This window comes from Dryas octopetala, chromosome 3 (assembly GCF_963921425.1).
Source record: "Dryas octopetala chromosome 3, drDryOcto1.1, whole genome shotgun sequence".
NCBI lineage: Eukaryota > Viridiplantae > Streptophyta > Magnoliopsida > Rosales > Rosaceae > Dryas > Dryas octopetala.
This window is the reverse complement of record NC_141368.1, coordinates 3,828,872-3,850,524: the sequence shown is the minus strand read 5'-3', so window position 1 is coordinate 3,850,524 and position 21,653 is coordinate 3,828,872. Positions and strand designations below refer to the sequence as shown.

The window sequence follows — 21,653 nt, the reverse complement described above, 5'->3', positions numbered from 1 at the left end:
TTAAACCTTATCAAGTGGGTGAAACCAGAACCAAACTCCAATTAATTACCAATGCGTACGTGGATAAACACAATAAATTAAGCAAAGGTTAATATGTGCTTGGGATTGGTGGTATAACATAGTACATGCATCTCAGGTGCAACCTGCTCTATTCTATTTTCGGTTTTTCTTGACAAATTAGTGGCAAGCTGCCCTTTCTGTTACGCCTATAACCAAAGGATTAACAAAACTGCCTATAAAATTAGGAATTCTTTAAAAGCTCATAAATGAGTGATCTTTACAGTATATAAACAACAAAAAATTTAACAAAGAAACATTAGGAAGTGGAGTGAGTGTGAGTCCGAAGCTTTGCTAGTTCTGCTTGACGGCGTCCTAAATGAAATGCGGTCACTATCCACAACAAACAGACCTGGAGAAAACCAAAGAGAAATAGGATACCTTCATTATTCTTTGTTGGAGAGAAATAACCAGGAAAAGAATGCAAAGGCTTTACAAATTCCAAGTGCCAAACAGAAGTCCGGAGACAACAGTTCGTAAAGCCAAAAGGGTTGTTAAGTAGCAACTACAAGGCTGGTATTTGGTGCCTTTTTTGTTTTGTTTTGTACTCTGAATACACCAACACCCACCAGGTATTGGATCCAGGATTCACCCTTCTCCATTGTACTTGAAGGTAGAGTAGGAACCATTAAGCTTCAAAGCACCCAATTTGTGTTTCTATACCCAAATTGAAAAAGGAAAGATATAAATAAAGACGGGAAAAATTCACACATACAGGCAGGCCGTAGAGAGAGACAGTTGATGCCCTCCCGTTTTGAGTGCTGAAAAGCAGCTTGTACATTCCTGCTGCTGTAGCATCTCCAAGTCTTTGAACAAATACATCTATGCAAACCTGCAGTAGCATTACTCAGTGAATTAATGTTTCAAATCGTTTGGTGATTTGCTTAAAATTGCACAACGTGATTGAAGCAATATAAGAAACCAAATAAGAGATCCTGTGTAGAGTGGAATGGCTATAGCAAGCACCAAGTCACAGAGTTTCTTAAATTAACATATTTGATAAATAACCAACTGCAAATGATTTTCTATGTGAAAAAGAAGTTAGAAATCATGCCTTGGCTTTGTATTTTTCATCCTGTGAGACAACGGTAAATAGGAGTTCCCTGCCAGGCCTGGCCACAACATAAGTAACAAACTGCACGGTAACCAAAAAGAAAACTGTAAGATCCAACTTCACACTGTTCTCTCATATTGAGAATTTGGCCATCTTTCTACCTGACCGAAAAAAATTCCCCATGCATATTACATGCAATTAACAAGCTTCTAGCAACTTACATGCAGACATCTTGGTTAAATTAAGTTTTAGGATCTACTGTGCAAGTTAGAAAATACAAACCTTCCGCAGGGTCTCAGAAACAGCAACGGCTACCCAAGTTGGCCAGACAGCAACAGCAACCAAATTTAAGAAGGCAACAAATGGAGCAGAGCAAATGGCTGTAGTAACACCCACAACAGTGAGAAAACGCCCCTGTGAAAGTACCATAAAAACATAATTGATTATAAATTATTTAACCATGAATAAAATATGATATAAAATATATACATCGGAGGAAACATTCATTGGAATTTTATGACAGTAAATACACAGTTTAACCATATATTAGATCCTTGGCCAAAAAAAAACCATATATTAGATCAATCACACTGCGCTTTCAGAGCAAATACACAAGTACAGGGTGTTACTACCAAAACCCAACAAGTCATCATTCTAAAAAAACTCTCCTAGATTTACTTCAAGATTCTTTAAGTTTTCTTAAGATGCCTAGAAAAAGAAACATATTATCTAATCAGTCTGGGCATTTTTACGAAAGAAGTGCCATATGGTGTTATGGGAGGGTACAAGTAATTGGATTTTACATAGGCCATCAATAAAAAACATATCCTCCTCCAGGCCTGAGACTACCTTTTTTTCTTTACTTAGGTTCCATCAGACATCTACAAGGACAGGATACCTAAATTGCCTTCAGCATGAGACCTGAAAAGTGATAATCTCAAAAACAGCTGCAAACATGAAACTAGCTAAGCCGTATTCACTTTCAGTAAGCACAGAGCTAAGCAAATACTCAACACAGTATATCTAATATTTATATCTCTAGGAACTAGACAAAACATTAAATTTATAGCAAAAGCTCATCCTAAGAACAGAATACCGTTATGGTGAGTTGTCCAGCAAGGATAAAAACAGCAATAAAGCTGTTTATCTCAGCCAGCAATTTTCTTCTTCCAAGAGAGCTAGTAACAGTCATGGCAATTACACTCACTTTCTGCAGTTAAAGAAAAAGAGATAAAAGTCAGGAGAAAGAAGAATAAAATGAGAGAGAAAAATGTTAGTTAATATCATTAATGTCAGTGCTTAAAATTAATAACACTGCATCTTATACAATCAAGCATTAGCAAGGACAAGAAGCATCTAGAGCACAATACACAAAGAAGAAACATAAAGTCATTGATTCAGATAGAATAGAATTAAGAGTACTTTAATTTGTCTGGTCCTTGAAAAAATCAGAGAGAAGTTTTCTTAAAACTCTCATATGAAGATGCCAAATCATCAAGCTTCTTTAGGGGAAGGCAAAGGCAGCAATGAGGAGAAAAGGAGAAGGAAAACATAATGGTAGAGCATTAGATCCACACACAAGACTCCCTTTTATGTCAAGTCAGATAACATAGGGAGGCTTATTAGAATTAAGTTCAATCCTGGTGACAATGGATGATCTTACCTGAAAATAAAAGAATGAAGAGATAACTGCACTGAGCCACAGGAATAAAGACACGTACAACAAGTAAGATGATGACAATATAAGCCGAAATCCATCTAAGATGGCCCAAAGCTGAGGCTTCACCACCAGATTAGATGACTTAGGAGAATTTCCTTTGAGATTGTGAATGGCTTGCCCATCAGGCTCATTTTGCCGATCAGGGTCAGCTTCTCTAACGCCAAAAAAGAAACCAAATCAAGAATATGTAAAGTTATATAACAGCATATATATTATACATACAACATTGTCATAGAGAATTCAGTCTTGTCTGCACTTTATAAAATGTTTAGTTTTAGCATGCAACAATGCCACAGAATCCAGTGCCAAAGATTCGTAATAAACCCATTACAGGTCCTCCAAAGATGAAAACAGAACCAAATTCCACCCCCAACATTCCAGATGTTGATTGAGTACCAAATCCAAAGGAAATCTGATAATATAACTGACCTGATGGGAGATAATTCCTCAGGGAAATGGGATCCATCCTGGGTTATTCCTTTTGATGATTGTGCAGCAAATTCCATTAGCAAAGCAGAAATTAGCAGTAGAACTGCAAGAAATCAATCCATGATTTAAAACCCATGAGAGAGGGAGAGAGAGAGAACAAATATCAAATTCCAAAATACTGAATAAGAAAACATACATGGCCCCAACCAGGCCATTCCTGTGGCAAACAATGACCCAAAAAGCTGTCCTAGTGTGGCGCCGGCACCAATAAAACCAAATAATCTTGAACCTGACTGAATACAGGACAAGTTAAACGTGTAACAAAAAGCTGTAGTTGTCATCAAATTCCTGTTGCAGGATACATACCTCACTGTCCATAACATCGATTACTCTGGCCCAAGTTGAAGAAATTGTAATTAGATTAAGTAGGGCAATCTTCAAAAAAACCAGAAATTTTATCACAATATAGATTTTGATATAAATTACTTTTGATATTCAGGATAAGTTTCTAATAGTTTCTGAAAAAAATTGATTTAGATATATTCATACCCAAAGGAACATTCCAATTCTAACAGAGACATAGAACCAACCAAGGTTCTCCCACCCCATGGAATATGCAGGACTGGCTTGATTAACATCAACCTTTTGGTCATTTTCCGAAGTGGAGGATATAGTGACCACACCCTAGATACAGACAAGGGAGCTATTCAGTACAATACAAATTAATAAATACCAGAATCATATTTCTAGAGTATAAATGCAACCAAATCAGAAACAATTGTATCATCATAAGATTTCATCTCACCTTCAACTCTGGTTGTGAATATCCAACTGATGATGAATGCCATAGAATGAAGAATACAACAAGTGATACACTAAAGAACCTGTGCATTAAAACCAAAGCCTGGAATTTCAAGAAGCAACTATTACAGGGCGCTATGTAAAGAAAAATAAGCTAAATTATGTTAAGAATCAGCTATATCCTTTTGCTTTTTAAGAAAATTTATCAAGTTATAGAGACATGTGACACTAAAATAATAATTTCAAACTCCATGTTAAGATATACAGATTAGAGACGGACTATCATTATCAATGTGTCCTCTGAAACCTAGTTACAAACATTCCTTTAGAAAAAAATAATAATAAATTGAGTATTGGGTAGAGCGCAATGCTATATATTTGACACAGGTTTTGCTGTAATGCTAAAACTACAGCAAGTATAGAAGCTAGTTTATTATACAGTTACATTTACATATCATGAAAAATCTGCAACCTTTCAATTCCAAGATTTCAAAACATAATTCATTACACCGTTGCACATTCAAATTCCATTTCCCCATTTATTTTTTTCGTTCATCCATTATTTCCTTCTTAGCTCCATTCTTGAAATTAACGATAAAAACATTACTGGGTATATTTATTTTTCCAAATTTACTGGGTAAATAAAAAATTATGCAAAGACACCTTTAATACATAGTAAACGGTGGATACACACATACCTTGCCTTTAGAAACATTAGGCAAAGAGAAAATAAGAGTTGCAACTGGTGCGGCAATCGAAGTGAGGAACAAAGACCCCACAAACAGACTCGGCAGGTTCGATAGGCCTAAAGAAATTGCACCCTCATCGCGCAACGGAAGCACCACGAAGTAAGCGCTCAAAATCTGCATTGAGAATCAAAATTAAGCAAAAATAAACAAAACCAGTCCATAAACTTGAGAAAGTATCGCAATTAAGAGAGGTATTGGAGAAGGTCGGAGAAAGCAAAGAGTAACGGCTGAGGTGAGCTTACAAAGAAGAAGCAAGATGAGGAGTGGAGCAAAGCTGAGGTCTCGTGAGGGTGCACCACAACGAATGTGGAGAGAATTGCATCCAAGCGAGACCTACTCATCTCTTCTCTGTAATGGAGGATTTGACCTGGTTGATTAACGATCCGAGAAGAAGAACAACAGAAGGAAATGAAAAGCTTGGTTGAAGACTTGAAGTTGACGAAGCTCCAGTTTCAAGGTCGTAGTAAGTGAGTGGGCCTGCGTTTGGGCTGTGTAGGGACAGTAGATATGGGAACAGGCCCAAAGATCTCACAATTCATATCATAAATATAACATTACGGACTTCTACATATACCTCACATGTTTCTCTCCCCACCCCTCAAAATTTTTCTACCGCAATATTCCAATTTTACCCTAAATTGAAAACAAAGCACTAAGCCCAAATAAAATAAACCCCACATGATCCCACCCACCCGGCCCATCACTCCATCACTCTCCCCGCTGGTTTGCCCATTACCCCTATCGGCAGTTTAATCTAGAGGTGGTGTGGCTGATCTATATTTGCTTTTGCCTATTTTGAGGTTTTTTTTGGTCGATACCTATTTGGGTTTGTATATCAATATATGTGTATGTTTATTTTTTTCAACAATTAAGGGTAATATTGGAAAATTTAGGGGGTAGGGGGTTAGAAAAGAAAGAGTTATTTACATTTACATCTCCTAAGATTTATCGTCTTTTCACATATACTTTTTAATGTTTTAAAAATTACACATATACTTACTAAAGTTTCAAAACTGTTGCACATAACTCCCTGCAAAAAAAATATTAAGTCATAATAAAAGGAGGTGTCCAAATAAAAATGTTGGAGGGGTGCAAAGATGTGGTGTGAACATTTTAAGGGAAAGAGAAATAGTGGGTGGATGAGTCTGTGAACATTTTAAGGGGAAGAGAAAAAGTGAGTGAATGAGTCAATCGATTTAGAAAATGAGATTATGTTTAACAATTTTGAAAGCTGCGGCTGTGTATATAATTTTTGAAACTAAAAAAATGTACGTGAAAATGTTTTTTTTTTTTTTTTTTTTGGCCAAGGTACGTGAAAATGTTAGAGTTACTGTAAATAACTCTAAAACAGAATCCCCCGGTAACATAACCAACAAATCAGATTGTGCCACTCATTGAGTTGACTCGCAGGTAACCTCGTAGTCTCTCTAACTCTTCTCGTCTTCCAAATGTGCAATGCCGAGCTGCCTCTGTAAAGCCTCCAGATTCTTCAGCTCAGTTCTCACACGCACACTCGCTTCGCACCCTGCAAGGTTTAGCTGCTTCGTTAGGGTTTCCACCATGTCCAGTGGAGAAGGAGCGGTTCGCTTCCCTTTATCTGCTTCAAGCACTCTCGTAATCCAAAAGGGAGATATCACCAAGTGGTTCGTCGACGGCTCCACTGACGCCATCGTCAGTCCATCTTCTCTTTGTCTCCTTTCTTTGTAAATATTTGTTTCCTCTCCTTTAGTCCTCTGTTTGGTTCCCGAGAAATGACCGGAAACAAAAAAGCAGAAAAATTTTGAGCCTCTTGGGTCTTACATGATCGATATGTTTGTTTTTCTGTTCAATTTTGTGTGAAATTAGGTTCCTTTTTAGAGTTTCTCATTGTTATCTTCTGGTACTTGTGACTCTCTGTGCTTAACTCATACCTCTATGTACATATTAGTGATACTTGTGTTTAATGTAATTTCTTCCATTCATCACATATACAATGCTATCCATTTGAGTGCATTTTATTGTATACTGATGGACATATTTTTGTAGGTTAATCCAGCAAATGAGCGAATGCTTGGAGGTGGTGGTGCAGATGGAGGTAATTCTGTTTCCCAATGGGTTTGTATTGTAGATATTTTGAAATGAACCCACTGTTACTATATTGGTTTTTGATGATCTTTCAGCTATACATAGGGCTGCTGGCCCAGATCTTCTACAAGCATGCTATAGTGTCCCAGAAGTCAGGCCAGGAGTCCGCTGTCCCACCGGAGAAGCAAGGATTACTCCGTAAGTTATCATGTTTTAACTTCTAATTATACTTACGGCATCATTTGGTTTTTTATTCGTACAGCTCATAATCAATAATCAAATACATTGTAAATGATGCAGAGGTTTTAAGTTGCCTGTGCCTCATGTAATTCACACTGTTGGACCCATCTACCGGTCTGGTAGTAACCCAGAAGTCTATCTGAGAGCTGCATACAGGTTGTTATGTGTATATTGCTGCTACTTTGCTAGTAGTTTAATTTGTTGCTTGCACCTGATTGAGATTTCTTTTATGCAAATTGAATACAGGAACAGCTTGAGCGTAGCCAAATCGAACAACATTCAGTATATTGCATTTCCTGCCATATCTTGTGGTGTGTATGGGTAAGTTGGCAAAGGAATTCCCTTGGTGTTCAAAAGGATAAGAATTATAGTGACATCTAACCATGTTGCATGAGGTGTATTGGGTTACAATCTTTCTTGCCTTTCATCAGATGGAGTTGAAAGAGAGTCATGTTTCTTGTTGCCGGCCAATTTGTGAAGTTTTGTGGTCTCATGTCATGCTTAAGGCTATTAGATTATATATTCTGTTTTTCCTCATTTGTTACTGAAAGAAATCATAATGACATTGTATTGATGTTGTAAACAAATGACTGACAGATTAATCTCTTCATTTGTTATTATTCCAGATATCCTTATGATGAAGCGGCCACAGTTGCTTTATCTACAATTAGGGAGTTTGTGAATGACATAAAGGAGGTATGGTATGCTTATATTTACTTCATGACATGGCAATCATGTGGGCTTAATTTTCCATTTCTTTTATCATGTGGTTCCACATTTTCAATGTCTTTATTTAGATGGGTATTGGGTCATGCTTTGTTCTTGTGGCAATCATTGTTTTCCCAATTTCTAAGCTATCTAGAGCATTATTAATTAACACACCATCTAACTAGCTTGCTTACTTTATGTAAATATAATTGAATAATGTGATCAATCTCTTGACCAGCTGAATAGCCCAGAAAACTCACTGGCAGTTACTTTCTATATTGGTTGCAGGTTCACTTTGTTCTTTTCTCAGATGATATTTACAATGTTTGGTTGGACAAGGCAAATGAATTGCTTAAAGCTTAATGTGTACCATGAGCAAGCAGTTGGCAGATATATGACCTACCTTTCTGTCATTATATGTGGATGCAAAACTTTGATGTAATAGAGCTGAAGTTTGTTGACTTGTCATGTGCAGAACGAAATGGTGAAATTAAGAATATCTTAGGTTTGCCAATATACTTGGGTTTTTTATCATGGAAAATCATGGAATTATCTTATATGTATGCATTTGCAGAAGCTGCCTTGTGTTTTATGGGTTCATCCCATTTTAAAGTCAAGGCATTGAATTATATTACATGTATGAATGGCGACTTTGTTTCACTAAATGAGAAATGTTTTCTCTACCAATCCTAGGTATTAGATCCATTGCATGCTCTTTAGGAAGTTTTAAGTTTAATTTTTACTGTAATAAGGTAATTTAATTAATCAAAAGGATGCAATCACAAATTCACAAGAGGGATTTATCAAGCTGGAAAATGCTGTTATAAATCCAGCTTAAAGTTTTTATTTTCTTATACTCAGTACGGTCATTGGCAATCCAACTTAAAGTAAGCATCACCAAATGATGTATTAGTACTCATCCTAGTTATATTCATAATTCATCGCACAGTAAACCAATTTCAGTCTGTCAAGGACTCAAACTTCATTCACCTCCAGATTTAGAGAGGGAAACCAAGAAATGGTTCATGCTGAAAAATTCACTCATTGAAGGAACCCAAAGTTTCATATCCTGAACAAACAATTAAAAAGCAACATTGAGATGATCTTACACCACCTAAAACAATGGGAAAGTCTGCTAGGCCTTGTATGTGGAAGCAGCAGCAACATAGCGATGACTTTACAACGAGATCCCAAATTCAACAGTATGCTATCGATGACTTTCTGCAAAGTATCCGGATTAGGAATCTTTATCCTTGGATTCATTTCTGGGGAGTCTGCTGAAAACATTCTCATCCACGATTTTGTAATGCTTTGAAAATTGCCGGTGGATCTTTCCGTAACACCTATCCACAGTCTCTTCAAATTTGCTGTACAAGGCAGGAAGTGTTATCGATATGATTGAACCTGCCACCATCAAAGCAGAAGTATAAATATAAATCCATACAAGAAACTCATACGTATCACCCCTGTTAGACAACCACTGACCCTAATGAGCCAACAATGTAAATCAAGCTTACAACCCCCACCCTACTCTTCTTTTTTTGATAATGGATCTAGAACTTGACCAATAATAAAGCAAAATTTTAGAAGGAAGAACTGTCACATGACTCCCACTGGCAGAGCTAAACATTGCATAATGTATATGAAATGCCAGATTAAGGGCAATAAAGCCTCATAAGCACAACGATCCTTGAACAACAGTCTGGTAACCTGACAGGCCACAGGGGATGTGCAGTATAAAAAAAGGTAAAAAATGAAAAAGAACAACAGAAACCATAATTATGAGACATCACGTAGATCATTCACTTGACAGACCAAGGAGGATGATGCACATACCAATATAAGCAAGTGTAAAGAAAGAGAAAAGGTGGCCAATGACAGACAAGAGCCACAGACAAACCACCACCTGTCAAATTCACAGTAGTTTGGTAAAGATATTTTCTTCACTTGAATCAGTAATAGATACAAATTCAAAGTCCAAAGAGAACTAATTGAGGTTTCAAACAGATACCTGTAGTATTCCTATCATAAAATGCAACTTAACACTGACCTTGAAAAACAGTCTAAAATCTTTGCCAAGAGTGATGTCATGAGCCATAAGCAGCACATTGTTGATTTTAACACGAATTGATGCTGCAGCATTATTAACCATTTCCTCCGATAGTACTAGCTCCGGTAATGTTTGCAAAGGTCTACTCAAAGAATATGATAGTTATCCTCATAGAAAACAGTTCCAATGCTAGTGTGATATTAATACAGGTGAAGAGGGTAGAATATTCATACTTATTTCTAAAAACAGCATAGTTGGCACGAAGAAATAACAGTACAACCAAAATCAGCAAGACGTCTGAACAAATTGATAAGAATGACAATCCAGAACGCTCAAACAGGAGCCAACAAATTGTAGCAACAACAATAGCACCAATGGAAACACGCCACCGCTTCCACAACAGAACATCAGCAGCTAAAAAGAAACATAGAGAGAGAGAGAGAGAGAGAGAGAGAGAGAGAGAGTAAGAAAAAGAGATTAAGTAAGATGATTTTGAAAAAAGATTAAGTAGCAGCTAAGAAATGTTATGACAGTGATATTAGCAGGCTTTATCAATTTCTTTTTTCCTTTTTTTGGCCAGGGGCAGGCTTTATCAATTTTATTTAAACTAACTTGGTACTTTTTTCGTTGGATGAGTGAATGTAACTTGATGCTTTTACAGCAATTCAGAACTGCAGAAAATGGAAGGTTACCAACTCTACAAATATTCAACAGTAGAAAATTTAGTTCCAGCCACTTAAAAATAGGCCACTAAAGTTCAAATGCATGCAAAAGGCAGGGCTTCAAATAACAAAATAAAGTATAAAAGTTGTGGCTCAATGATGAAAGCATGTAATACAGAGTATACATGAATGAAACACCATAGAAAACAATTCTCAGCTCAGACTAAAAGCCAATATTATATTTAGATACTTAAATTCAATTCCTACAGTCAAGATGTTCATATATGCATGAATGAATTATGCAAGAACAACTAGCCAGATATTTTAATAGACTCTTCTAGAAGAGTTAATGAAAACATCCAGGCAGGAAGAATAAGGCAATTTAATGTGCATACTGGTAGGCAATGGATAAAAAAAAATCCAATACTATTTTGCCTCCTTGTAAGTGAGATTTCCTGAACCACTAGATAATGGGTACATACTGGCTGGCCACTGCTAGAAGCCTAGAGTATATCTACCATATTCAAGTTCTTCTGCATGCATCAACTTATAATATAAAAAAGCTACTTAAAAGTTGCACTATGGAACAATGGCATAATGGCATCTGCTCTTCACTGTCACGATACTAAGACCCTTGGAAGAAAGTGTGCTAGTAGAGTCAATGTGAGGCAAATTAACTCAAAGAAACCAACAAATGCAGCTTGCACCTCAGTTTCCCTAGGTCCAACATAAAAGACATTCTATTTCACATTTTCTTTCTCCTCTATAATTTTCAGGCATCTTTTTTTCTTTGGCAGTTTTAACTATCTGCGCATTCTTTTCAACTATGAACATAATTGTCAATTGCCCGCATTGCCACAACTGCTAAACATTGTGCCTTCCATTCATCTGCTGGTTTTAGTAATCTAATGTCAACTGTAATTTCAAATCAATAGTGAACATAAAACCCTGAAGCCCGGGATGGAACAACCCATAACTACATTCAAGCTAACAGACAATTCTACAAGTGTATGGCACTCAATATTGCTCCATACAATTATACCCAACCGTGATCAGCATCGTCACAGATTCACAGATAATGGAGTCAAGTGACAAAACCTAATCTTGAAAAGAGCATAAATAAATTAAAGAGAAATCCCACTTACCCAAATGCCAGGAATATTATAGAAGTTCAATGATGATAGATTAAGACATAAAAAGCTTATTCCTCACCTTGACCACCACCCAAGCAGTTGTGTACTGACGCTTGACGACCAAACAACCGGTACCCAGAGCTACCTGATGCGGTGGGGTAAGAAGTGGAAGCCATGGCCTTCCTTCCATCCCCATCTCCTCCCTCTATGCATAAATCTGGAGGATTTTCCATCAACCCCACACCCAAAATTCAAGTTCAACCCCACAACCAAAATTGCAAAAACTGATAAATCTCTAAAGAGTGAACAGTTTTAAAATTGGGTGTTGTTCTTGTAGAATTCAAGAAACAACAGGAGAGTTCCCAGTTGGGATCCGATGTTTGAAGACTCTGGGCTGCACGGGTCTCTATGCCTTCTACTACAATGAGACCCAAATTGTCTGACCTGGGTCTCAAATTTTGAGTCTCGCTATTTTATATTTATTTAAAATATATCTCATATTAATTAAGAGATGTTTTATTTATAATTTATAATTTAAATATTTATAAAAATTATAGGGTTAATTTCAGTTCAATACCTGAAGTTTGGTTCAAATTTCAATTTAGTACCTCATGTTTAAAATCTTGCAATGTCATACCTCATCTTTTCAATTTGTTGCAATGTCATATCTTCATCAATATGACTGTTAAGAAATCTGTTAAATGCTGATGTGATACTTACATGGCACTCCCACAATGCTGACTGGATGCCATATGGTGGTCTGACAACATGACACGTCATGCCACGTGGCATAAAAAATAATTTAAAATCTAAAAATTGAAAGAAAAAAATTAATAATTACTCGTCATGTTTCTAAATTTTTAATTATTTTTATGCCACGTGGCATGACGTGGCCTTTTATTAGACCATGTGGCATCCAGTCATCATTATGGGAGTGTCACGTAAGTGCCACATCAGCATTTAAGAGATTTCTTAATAGCCATACTGACGAAGGTATGACATTGCAATAAATTGAAAAGATGAGATATGACATTGTAAGATTTTAAACATGACGTACCAAATTGAAATTTGAAGCAAACTTGAGGTATTGAGCTGAAATTAACCAAAAAATATACCATTAGTTTTATTTTAATAAAATCTTTAAAATAAAGTCAATATTAAATCTAAGACACAGTATTTCTTAGATTGGCATCAAGACAACTATCGAGACTTTTCTTTAGTCACCCTTTCACTAGGGCTTGATTTTCACATGGCATCCACGCATTTCCTCTACGAGCCATGATAAAGACAAAACTTTTTTGTATGAATTTGGTATTAAAGATTGATGTTTGTGAAGAAAAACCATAAAGAAAGCATGATATATATAGGATTTTGGGGTGGTTTGTGGGATTTTTTATAATTTTTCTAAATTTTTTGGATCTTTTTTCAAATTTTTATAGATTTTTTAGTGATTAAAAAAATTTTTGATTGAGCGATCTAAGCTGTTGATTTCCAACGATCCGCTCATCTGGATGCTATAGTTAAAAAAAAAAAAAAAAAAGACCCAACAGTCCTTTTTTTTTTTTTTTGGTTACAAAGGGAGGAGGCCAAGGAAAGAGGCCCAACAGTCCTTTAATCCAACTTATTCATCCATCAACGATCCACTCATCTCGAATGTTGGTGGGCTTCACATGCGCCAAAGGTGCATGGGCTCACAACCAGGCCGACAAGATGGGGCCATTGCTAGCGCAAAAGCAGCAATTGGCCAGTTGCACCTCTTTCTCTCTCTACCTGTGGGTGTCACTGGGTCGGCCAGAGATTTTTGGGTTTGGGTTTCAGGCAATTTTGGGTTATAAATTTCGGTTCATAGTGAACATATGTGACCCATTTGGTATCCATTTTAGGTTTTGGCTCTTATTTTTCAGGACCATAGTGCTAGCCGCTAGGCCTAAGAGAAGACACATGTCCTACAAACCAACGACAAAAACAAGGTCTTAGAAAAACCAAATATGAAAAAAAAAAAATGAAGAAAAAAATGGAAAACAAAACAAGAAATAGTAGGTAGTTACTACTTACTAGTTATAGGAGGTGGGAATTTTTGGATTTACAAACTTCCATATGCCATAAAATTTGGATATTTGGCAAAATTATTGGGGTTATTAGGGTAATCCAAAATTAATTACTGCCCCTTACCATAAAAAATTAACTACAGCCCTACTAACTATGGGTCATAGATTACCTATAAAAAAAAAAGGGGTGTCATAAACAGAAAAACGACGTCGTGGCGCGAGAATTAACCACCAGATTCAGTAGAATCGCGCATATAACTCCCAAAGACCAAAGCTTTATTTAACCGACCGTATCCCCCTCACTCTTCAGGAAAGAGAAGGAAAGAGACGCGAAACTCACTGAATCACTGAGCTGCTGTGAGCTGTGAGTGACCTGTGAACGTGATCTCTCTCTCTCTCTCTCTCTCTCTGTTTAGGAATAGGAATTTTTTTGGTGTTTGACGCAATTGTTGAGGTGCAGAGCTAATCAACCCAAGAGTCCAACACTCAACACCACACCAAGGCACAGTGACAGCCCAACCAATTAGTCTTTGACTCATTGTCAAAAGGCCCACAAACCCAAATCGCCTATTAATCTTAACCATCAGATCTAGGACTTTGATCCCCTCAAAACACCGCCACCTCCAATTCTTTAATTGCCCTTTCTTAGCTTTTGCCACTCTCAGTGAGTTCACTTCCTCTTCTGTAATTTGTTTTTTTTTTTTTCTCATTTTATGGAAAAAGATATGAATTTTTGAAGATTTTGGAGTTGTTTTGGCTCAGATTGAAGTTGGGTCAGAGGCAAAAGATGGGTGAGGGCGAGCGGTTTCAGCTGGGGACAGTGGGGGCGTTGACTCTCTCTGTGGTTTCATCAGTGTCCATTGTCATTTGCAACAAGGCTCTCATTAGCTCTTTGGGGTTCACTTTTGGTAAGCTTAATATTTGTTTATTGTCTTGGATTCCATTTATGAACCGTATGTTTTATTTCATTCAATGGTGAATTTATTTGGGTTGCGTCCATCTGTTAAAAATCTAAACTTTGTATGGATTAGTATTATATGCATTTGTGGGTTTTAGAGGTGTGGTAAGATTGATGAGCTTTAAAGGGTTTGTGTGCAAACTTGTTGCCATTGAATAATGAACATTAGTAACAAAATTGGAGCTTTGACAGTTGTAATTGAAATTTTCTTTTAAATGGTATGGTGGGGATCATTGGTTGTGTTCCCATATAATTACAGCTTTGACTTGTAGTTGGACTTTAATTGGCATTTAACTACAATCAGGCCAGTTCATATGCAGTAAGGAGATGGAACATGGGTCCTTTGGAAATTCAATTGGCATTCAACCACTAAATGTTCTGTTTTAAAGAGAAATGATGAAAATGTAGAATCATAGTACTGTGATAGATTGTTGCAATCCTGTTTGTGTTTATTTGCTCAATTGGAAGTTGTTGGAGATTTATATACATATTTGTGCAGCTACAACATTGACAAGCTGGCATCTATTAGTCACCTTTTGTTCCCTTCACATGGCTTTAAGGATGAAATTCTTTGAACACAAACCTCTTGATCAGAAGACTGTTACGGGGTTTGGCATTCTGAATGGGATCTCTATTGGACTTTTAAATCTGAGCCTGGGGTTCAATTCTGTTGGCTTTTATCAGGTTCATTTATTTCCTTTGATTTTATGTTGACTTCTGAATTTTTAGGTAAAACTTTGGTGTTTCAGCGTTTTCTTATGATTAGAATTTAGAATTATGAAATACTCTATTTTTTGGCATTGCAGATGACCAAGCTGGCAATCATCCCTTGTACTGTACTATTGGAGACCCTTTTTCTTGCGAAGAAATTCAGGTTTCCCTTACCCTCTTTCGACTAAGATGCTGATTTACTGATTTGAAAGTGTGATTGTCTCTGAATTCTCTATATGGTTATGAATAGAAAATTTTGTGTGTGCCTGTTTTTCATTATATTCTAATAAGTAGAATGCTGTTATTTCTGAAATAAAAAAATAAAAATCCAACTAAAAGAAGAGGGGTAAAAAAAGGTTGTGTTTTGTCTAGGTAAGATGATTCATTTTATCTTAGGGACAAAATCTTTTTTAACTAATTTTCCTTGGGAGTCATGAGCCATTTCCTTAAGTAAAATAATATAACTCATGAAATCTAACCATTTGTAGTCAATGTAAGTTCTTTATTATTTAGCACCATCTACTGCCAAATTATTGTATGCCATCGCTTTTCCTAACCACCTCAAATTCATTTTCTGCTTAGCCTTCTTTTGTCCTTGTAGCTGATATATGTAGACCAGTCTTTTCTAAACCTACTGCTTAACATCTTTCAATTCCTTTTACTGTTTTTTACATCACAGTTGAAGTTTCCAACCTCCTCTTGCTAGTTCTCTTCCGAACATCTGGACTAAAACTAGTATTGATCTCTAGCTCAATGCTTCAAGCTCTTTCTATCACCCTTTGCATTCTTGCAACATGCATTGCTCAAATTGTTTTCTCAATTGAAGATGTGTTACCGTGGTCTGCATTCATGTTACATTTTTAGTCTGAAACATTTTAGGTGAAGATTGATTTGCTAATCTATAATTTTATTCTGGCTTTTGAATTCCTTACCTCATAACTGGACTAATGCTGTCTTTACTTTTATTGTTATTGCAGTAGGAGCATTCAGTTTGCCCTCCTTATCCTCCTTCTTGGTGTTGGGATTGCAACAGTTACTGATGTTCAACTCAATGCTCTAGGAAGTGTCTTGTCGCTACTTGCAGTTCTTACAACATGTGTTGCTCAAATTGTATCCTCAACAGTTACTTTTTCATGCATCACTGTAAAAATTAGAGCAAGAAATTACCTGGACCTAAACTTATTATATTTTATTAAATAGAGTCTGACAATCATGTCCTTGTTAAGGGTTTTTTCTTTATTTTATGCATGGATGGTCACTAGAATTATAATTTGCAGGTAGGCGTCTCCTATCCAATACCATGGTCAGTAGTAGGGTATTGTAGTTTCTCCTATCCAATTTGTTTGAGATCTTAATTAGTTTCTTTCAGATGACTAATACCATTCAGAAGAAGTTTAAGGTTTCTTCAACACAACTTCTGTATCAATCATGTCCATATCAATCAGGGACCTTATTAATCTCTGGCCCGTTTCTGGATTGGTTTTTGACTAATCAAAATGTATTTGCTTTCAAATATACAACTCAAGTGCTGGTGAGAATTGAAAGAATTTTTAAACAGTTATGTTTTTACCCTTTTCTTTGAAAGCATTACTGATTATATATTCACCCTGAATTGCAGGTTTTCATAATTCTATCCTGCCTGATCTCTGTCTCGGTAAATTTTAGCACATTTCTTGTAATTGGAAAGACATCTCCAGTCACCTATCAAGTTCTTGGACATCTCAAGACATGCCTTGTGCTGGCGTTTGGTTATATTTTGCTTCACGATCCATTTGACTGGAAAAACATCCTAGGAATTATGATTGCACTTATTGGGATGATTTTATATTCTTATTTCTGCACTCGCGAGGGTCAGAAAAAGGTTGCTGAAGAACCAACACAATCATTACAGGTTCTATCTCTTTGGCTACTTTTTCTAGTTGCATTATTTACTTTCTAGATATTTAAATCAGTCTTTTGGCATTGCATGATGAAGTGATGCATGAACTCCTTTCTTTCTCTTCCAAATGGTTTCAGGCTGGGGAAGGTGAATCGGATCCTCTAATGAGCGTGGAAAGTGGAAGTGGGATGGTAACTGCTGCTTCTCAAATGGACCCTGCATGGTCCAACAAAGATTTGCATGCGTGATGGACCTTTTTCAATCTTGTTGATTTACACACCTAATAACAGCATATAGAGCTGTTAGAGCAATGACAAAATTTATTTTTGGTGTATAAATTCTTCACCCTTCTGTCTCCAGTTTGAACAGGTGTGGGTCCTCCTTCTCTTCATTAGTGTTGATTGAGAATTATATTAAGTTGATATGTCAACAACTAGTTCAATTGAGGAGAATGCATAAAATGGATATTGTTACTGTTCCTAGGGGCCAAGAGAATCTGGTTCAATTTTGTACGCCATTTGTAATGAAATTTATATAAAATAGAAATTAATCCTTTGCTCTTAATCACAACTATGCTCCATTCATCTGGGTTTGTGTTTATGAACCATCATACACATACATGAAATCTTGAGTCTAAAGTTCGCCACACACGATATGACAGCAATGATGAGTCCAACGATGGTTTTCCGGTGAGCCTGCCGAGATTGTTCAGCTCCTAACTCGTGGCCAAGTACAATACAAGTTGATAATCCCAAGCTCAGACAGTTGCCACATTTTGTATGAGAATTACCATTTGCATTGCAGCCCGGGCCATAGCGCTGGCCTCCATCAAGATGAGGCTATTCCTATGTCGGTTGGACTTTTCAAAGTTTTTTTTTTTTTTTTTTTAATTAATATTATAGTTATATCATTTGTTGCCATTTGCAATACTGATAAAAGTATCATTAACAAAATTATTAAAACAGGGGTGTGGGGATTAAACTCTTGAATGCATTTAAAAGCATCCATATTCTTGTGACGAAATATTGCATCCAGAAAGAAAACATATGGGCTGCAACCGTTGGATTATCAGGGGACCTGGCCCACTGGCCCAATAATGAAACTGTGGGCTCTCAAGGCACCTGACTGTGACACAGGTAGTGGTCACAGACCAGTGGGTAGCATATCCAAGTGCCAACCCGGGTTCGGGGCAAGTCACTGTAGCATCGCTCCCTCACATATAAAGCCACTCCACAGCTCACTCTCGTTCTTCAATTTCTCACCTTCTTCTCGCACTCTCTCTAGTCTTCTTCTCCCTCTGCTCTGTACATCGCCAGCAACACTTCTATGGCACTTCGAGCTCTCGTGGCCAGGAAAGCCCTAGGGTTAGGGTTTCAGAGCAAAGCCAAAGTCCTTGGCTTAGGTTTCGCTCATTCTCGTGGCTTGCAGACCTTCTCGCTCCCCGACCTTCCGTACGAATATGGCGCTCTGGAGCCTGCTATCAGTGGCGAGATCATGCAGCTCCATCACCAGAAGCACCACCAGACTTACATCACCAATTACAACAAAGCTCTGGAGCAGCTCGAGGACGCCATCGCCAAGGGCAACGCTGCTGCTGTTGTTAAATTGCAGAGCGCCATCAAGTTCAATGGCGGAGGTTACTCATCTCTCATATCTCATCTCTCTCTCTCTCTCTCTCTGGTTTTTGTAGTTATTTTCCTTCATTTGTTGCAGTTCTGATTGCGAATTTGTGTTCAAATTTGTTTATTGAAAACAAGTTTTCAATTCAGTGCGATTGGAAATTACTGTACTCTCTTTGTTCTGATGTAATTGCGAGTTTTTCATGAAAACTGATTTTTTTAGAGTAAATTGATATTAAAGATAGCCTAAACTCAACTAGAAGCAAACCATAATTCTTATGTCACACGATTTTGCTTGTTTCTATTCCCCAATTAGTTTGTATATAAATTCTTTTGTTATTGCCCTTATCTTTTATAATGTGGAATGGATTATTTTTCATTCAGGTCACGTGAACCACTCAATTTTCTGGAAGAATCTAACTCCTGTTCGTGTAAGTTCATATTTTTGCTCCACCTTACAAGAGTCTGTTTTTAAGCATTCATCTGCCTAATGCAGTAATGGTTTATGCATGTCAGGAAGGAGGTGGTGAGCCCCCTCATAGTTCTCTGGGCTGGGCTATCGACACTAATTTTGGTTCTTTGGATACATTGGTGAAAAAGATCAACGCAGAAGGCACTGCTTTGCAGGGCTCTGGATGGGTGGTAAGTTTTGCATCTTGTCGATCTCCAATGTTTGTTTCATGTCATTTAACTAGATGCTTTAGTTTATATTCGTTTTTTTTATTTTTTATTTCTGTTGATTTGTTCAAATGCTTCTTTCTTGGTAGTGGCTTGCTCTAGACAAAGAGTTGAAGAAGCTTGTGGTTGAAACCACTGCAAATCAGGTAAGCCTCACAAGATTTACTGTAAAAACCATCTATATCTAGTGGTAGTCAATGGTATTTCCTTCTATGTCTACTTAACAGTAAAGCCATATACAGATTGCACCAGTTCCATCCTGCCTTTGTAGTTGTTTTCATTGATGATGCTGATGTCCTCTCAGCATGGTGTAGTTTAGACTTTAGACTCCTAATGAATTGAACTTTTAGTTTCTCATGGTGTATCTTCCTTCCAGTAATCACATAGGTTTGATGGGCGTTGACATTATGATGGTTATACTTGGTCTTATTCAGGAAAAAAAAAAATAGATCTAATGTAGAACTCATGTTGAAGATTTGTTGCTATTTTGTTGCCTCGTCTTTTTAAGGAGTTCAAATATTTAGGATTTTTATGATTTTCAAAAGTTGCTGTCCTGGAACACATATACATTGCTCCTATTTCATTAGAATATTTATTTTGTTACAGGATCCATTGGTTACTAAAGGACCAAGTTTAGTTCCATTGCTTGGTATTGATGTTTGGGAACATGCGTACTACTTACAGGTAAAATACTCATTTTAACTTACATGGCTCTATGCTCTTCCAATTATCCTCAACTGTTGAAATTCTGAGTTATTTGGGCGTCAATCAGGTATCTGGTTGCATGATAACTGTAGAGTTGGTTCATATCGATATAAACTTTTTAAGTAGTGAACCTTGAAAATCTAAGTGGATTAGGGTAGAGGGAAGGGTCTTAAAACTGTCTTTGTGAATGACAAATTACTTATGTTCTCCTTGGAGTGGAATTGTTTGTGGGAAATGGCTTTCCCAAGTTTGCAGTCTGGCTTTCATTCGGACCCTAGAGAAGTGGAACCGAGTCTTGTCTTACCTATGCTGTCTTTACACAGCCTCTTTCATCTGGAAAACTTGAAATAGCATCTGAGGTACTCTGTGGAGTGGAGACTTACACAAGCTCATCATTAATACAATTGAACAGCATTATCACTTATCATTAAGTCCCAATAATAAATTTTTTAAAGATTATATATGTTTGCTCTTGTTAGCTTTGCTTTGCTTTTTTTTTTTTTAATCAATATTATGATTTGCTTCTTTCCTCATCATGTATATTATGATTTGAATTACGACATTATCTGTTTTTGATGTTGCAGTACAAGAATGTCAGACCTGACTATCTGAAGAACATATGGAAAGTCATCAATTGGAAGTATGCCAGTGAAGTGTATGCTGAAGAAAGCTCTTAAGCTAAAGAAGGGTGGCACTGCATCTAGTTGAGTTGATGAAATAAAAGGATCCGTGTGACAAATGAGGCCCCCTTGTTCAATCACTGATGTATCCCCCCATGTATGAAAATGAGATGGTTGTAAGAGTTTTTTTTTTTTTTGGTCGAAGTTTGTAAGAGTTATGTACTCTCGCTTTTTCTGTTTGTTCCACCACGTGATAGTTTGCCCCTTTAACATACTGCCTAAAGGATTCAATAGAATAAGCTTGCTGTCGACTGTTGATGCCCTTGAAGTTGTGGTCTGTTCGAAATCTAATCTTCAAATCCATGCGTGTGTAAAAGTTTGGCATGATTTGAGGGGTTTGAATGAAAGTAAATTTCAAGTTGTTGTAATTCACCTATGATGAAATCTTATGGCAACATTTTCTTTTCTTGATTGAGTTATGCAAAAGTGTTTCTACTTATCTCACTTATCTTGTCTGTTGTCTCTCCATCCATGGCGGAATTGAGCGGTAGATGATTCTGTCTCATCCTCTCCGTGGCCTAGTTGGGATTGTCGGATTGATACCAAAGACAACACAAAACTTTTTTTTTTTTTGGCCACTTAAAGGCAACACAAAACTTCACTACCCTCAACTTGTATACTATCTTATCTTCTATCTCACCTGAATCAAAAACATAAAAATAAATTAAAGTTCTAAAAAATAACCAAAACCTAGGCCCCTCAAACTTC

The 21,653-nt window shown here is 36.8% G+C and overlaps 5 protein-coding genes across 7 annotated transcripts; 3 read left to right on the top strand and 2 right to left on the bottom strand.

Moving 5' to 3' along the window:
• Positions 1–76: 76 nt before the first annotated feature.
• Positions 77–5,226, bottom strand: LOC147289749 (TLC ATP/ADP transporter). Of its 2 annotated transcripts, XM_086235089.1 has the most exons (13): positions 5,053–5,226; positions 4,760–4,924; positions 4,066–4,164; positions 3,810–3,944; positions 3,627–3,695; positions 3,457–3,553; positions 3,261–3,363; positions 2,775–2,985; positions 2,208–2,321; positions 1,394–1,525; positions 1,112–1,192; positions 773–889; positions 77–409 (listed from the first exon to the last, which is right to left on the bottom strand). In XM_086235089.1, exons 1-13 carry the CDS (start codon positions 5,149–5,151, stop codon positions 317–319), a joined length of 1,515 nt encoding a protein of 504 aa, XP_086091215.1. In that variant the 5' UTR covers positions 5,152–5,226; the 3' UTR covers positions 77–316. The 2 variants fall into 2 exon arrangements, with proteins under 2 accessions (XP_086091215.1, XP_086091216.1); XM_086235090.1 differs by lacking the exon at positions 5,053–5,226 and having other exon boundaries at positions 4,066–4,144; positions 4,760–4,911.
• Positions 5,227–6,192: 966 nt separating this feature from the next.
• On the top strand, positions 6,193–8,488 carry LOC147289748 (uncharacterized). Its single transcript, XM_086237767.1, has 7 exons — positions 6,193–6,481; positions 6,836–6,884; positions 6,970–7,072; positions 7,175–7,270; positions 7,361–7,435; positions 7,741–7,810; positions 8,111–8,488. Exons 1-7 carry the CDS (start codon positions 6,266–6,268, stop codon positions 8,183–8,185), a joined length of 684 nt encoding a protein of 227 aa, XP_086093893.1. The 5' UTR covers positions 6,193–6,265; the 3' UTR covers positions 8,186–8,488.
• A 297-nt stretch (positions 8,489–8,785) lies between these two features.
• On the bottom strand, positions 8,786–12,097 carry LOC147289747 (Reticulon family protein). The gene is made up of 5 exons (XM_086236797.1): positions 11,747–12,097; positions 10,106–10,286; positions 9,873–10,014; positions 9,659–9,728; positions 8,786–9,226 (listed from the first exon to the last, which is right to left on the bottom strand). Exons 1-5 carry the CDS (start codon positions 11,898–11,900, stop codon positions 9,060–9,062), a joined length of 714 nt encoding a protein of 237 aa, XP_086092923.1. The 5' UTR covers positions 11,901–12,097; the 3' UTR covers positions 8,786–9,059.
• A 1,925-nt stretch (positions 12,098–14,022) lies between these two features.
• LOC147289746 (UDP-xylose transporter 3-like) lies at positions 14,023–17,827 on the top strand. Of its 2 annotated transcripts, none has more exons than XM_086234737.1 (8): positions 14,023–14,379; positions 14,455–14,623; positions 15,173–15,357; positions 15,480–15,547; positions 16,362–16,494; positions 16,754–16,915; positions 17,003–17,275; positions 17,401–17,827. In XM_086234737.1, exons 2-8 carry the CDS (start codon positions 14,503–14,505, stop codon positions 17,509–17,511), a joined length of 1,053 nt encoding a protein of 350 aa, XP_086090863.1. In that variant the 5' UTR covers positions 14,023–14,379; positions 14,455–14,502; the 3' UTR covers positions 17,512–17,827. The 2 variants fall into 2 exon arrangements, with proteins under 2 accessions (XP_086090863.1, XP_086090862.1); XM_086234736.1 differs by having other exon boundaries at positions 14,024–14,379; positions 14,478–14,623.
• Positions 17,828–18,509: 682 nt separating this feature from the next.
• On the top strand, positions 18,510–21,389 carry LOC147289745 (superoxide dismutase [Mn], mitochondrial-like). Its single transcript, XM_086234738.1, has 7 exons — positions 18,510–18,899; positions 19,267–19,313; positions 19,399–19,524; positions 19,650–19,706; positions 20,167–20,244; positions 20,850–21,058; positions 21,091–21,389. The coding sequence occupies exons 1-6, from the start codon at positions 18,590–18,592 to the stop codon at positions 20,940–20,942; spliced, it is 711 nt and encodes a 236-aa protein (XP_086090864.1). The 5' UTR covers positions 18,510–18,589; the 3' UTR covers positions 20,943–21,058; positions 21,091–21,389.
• Positions 21,390–21,653: the final 264 nt, after the last annotated feature.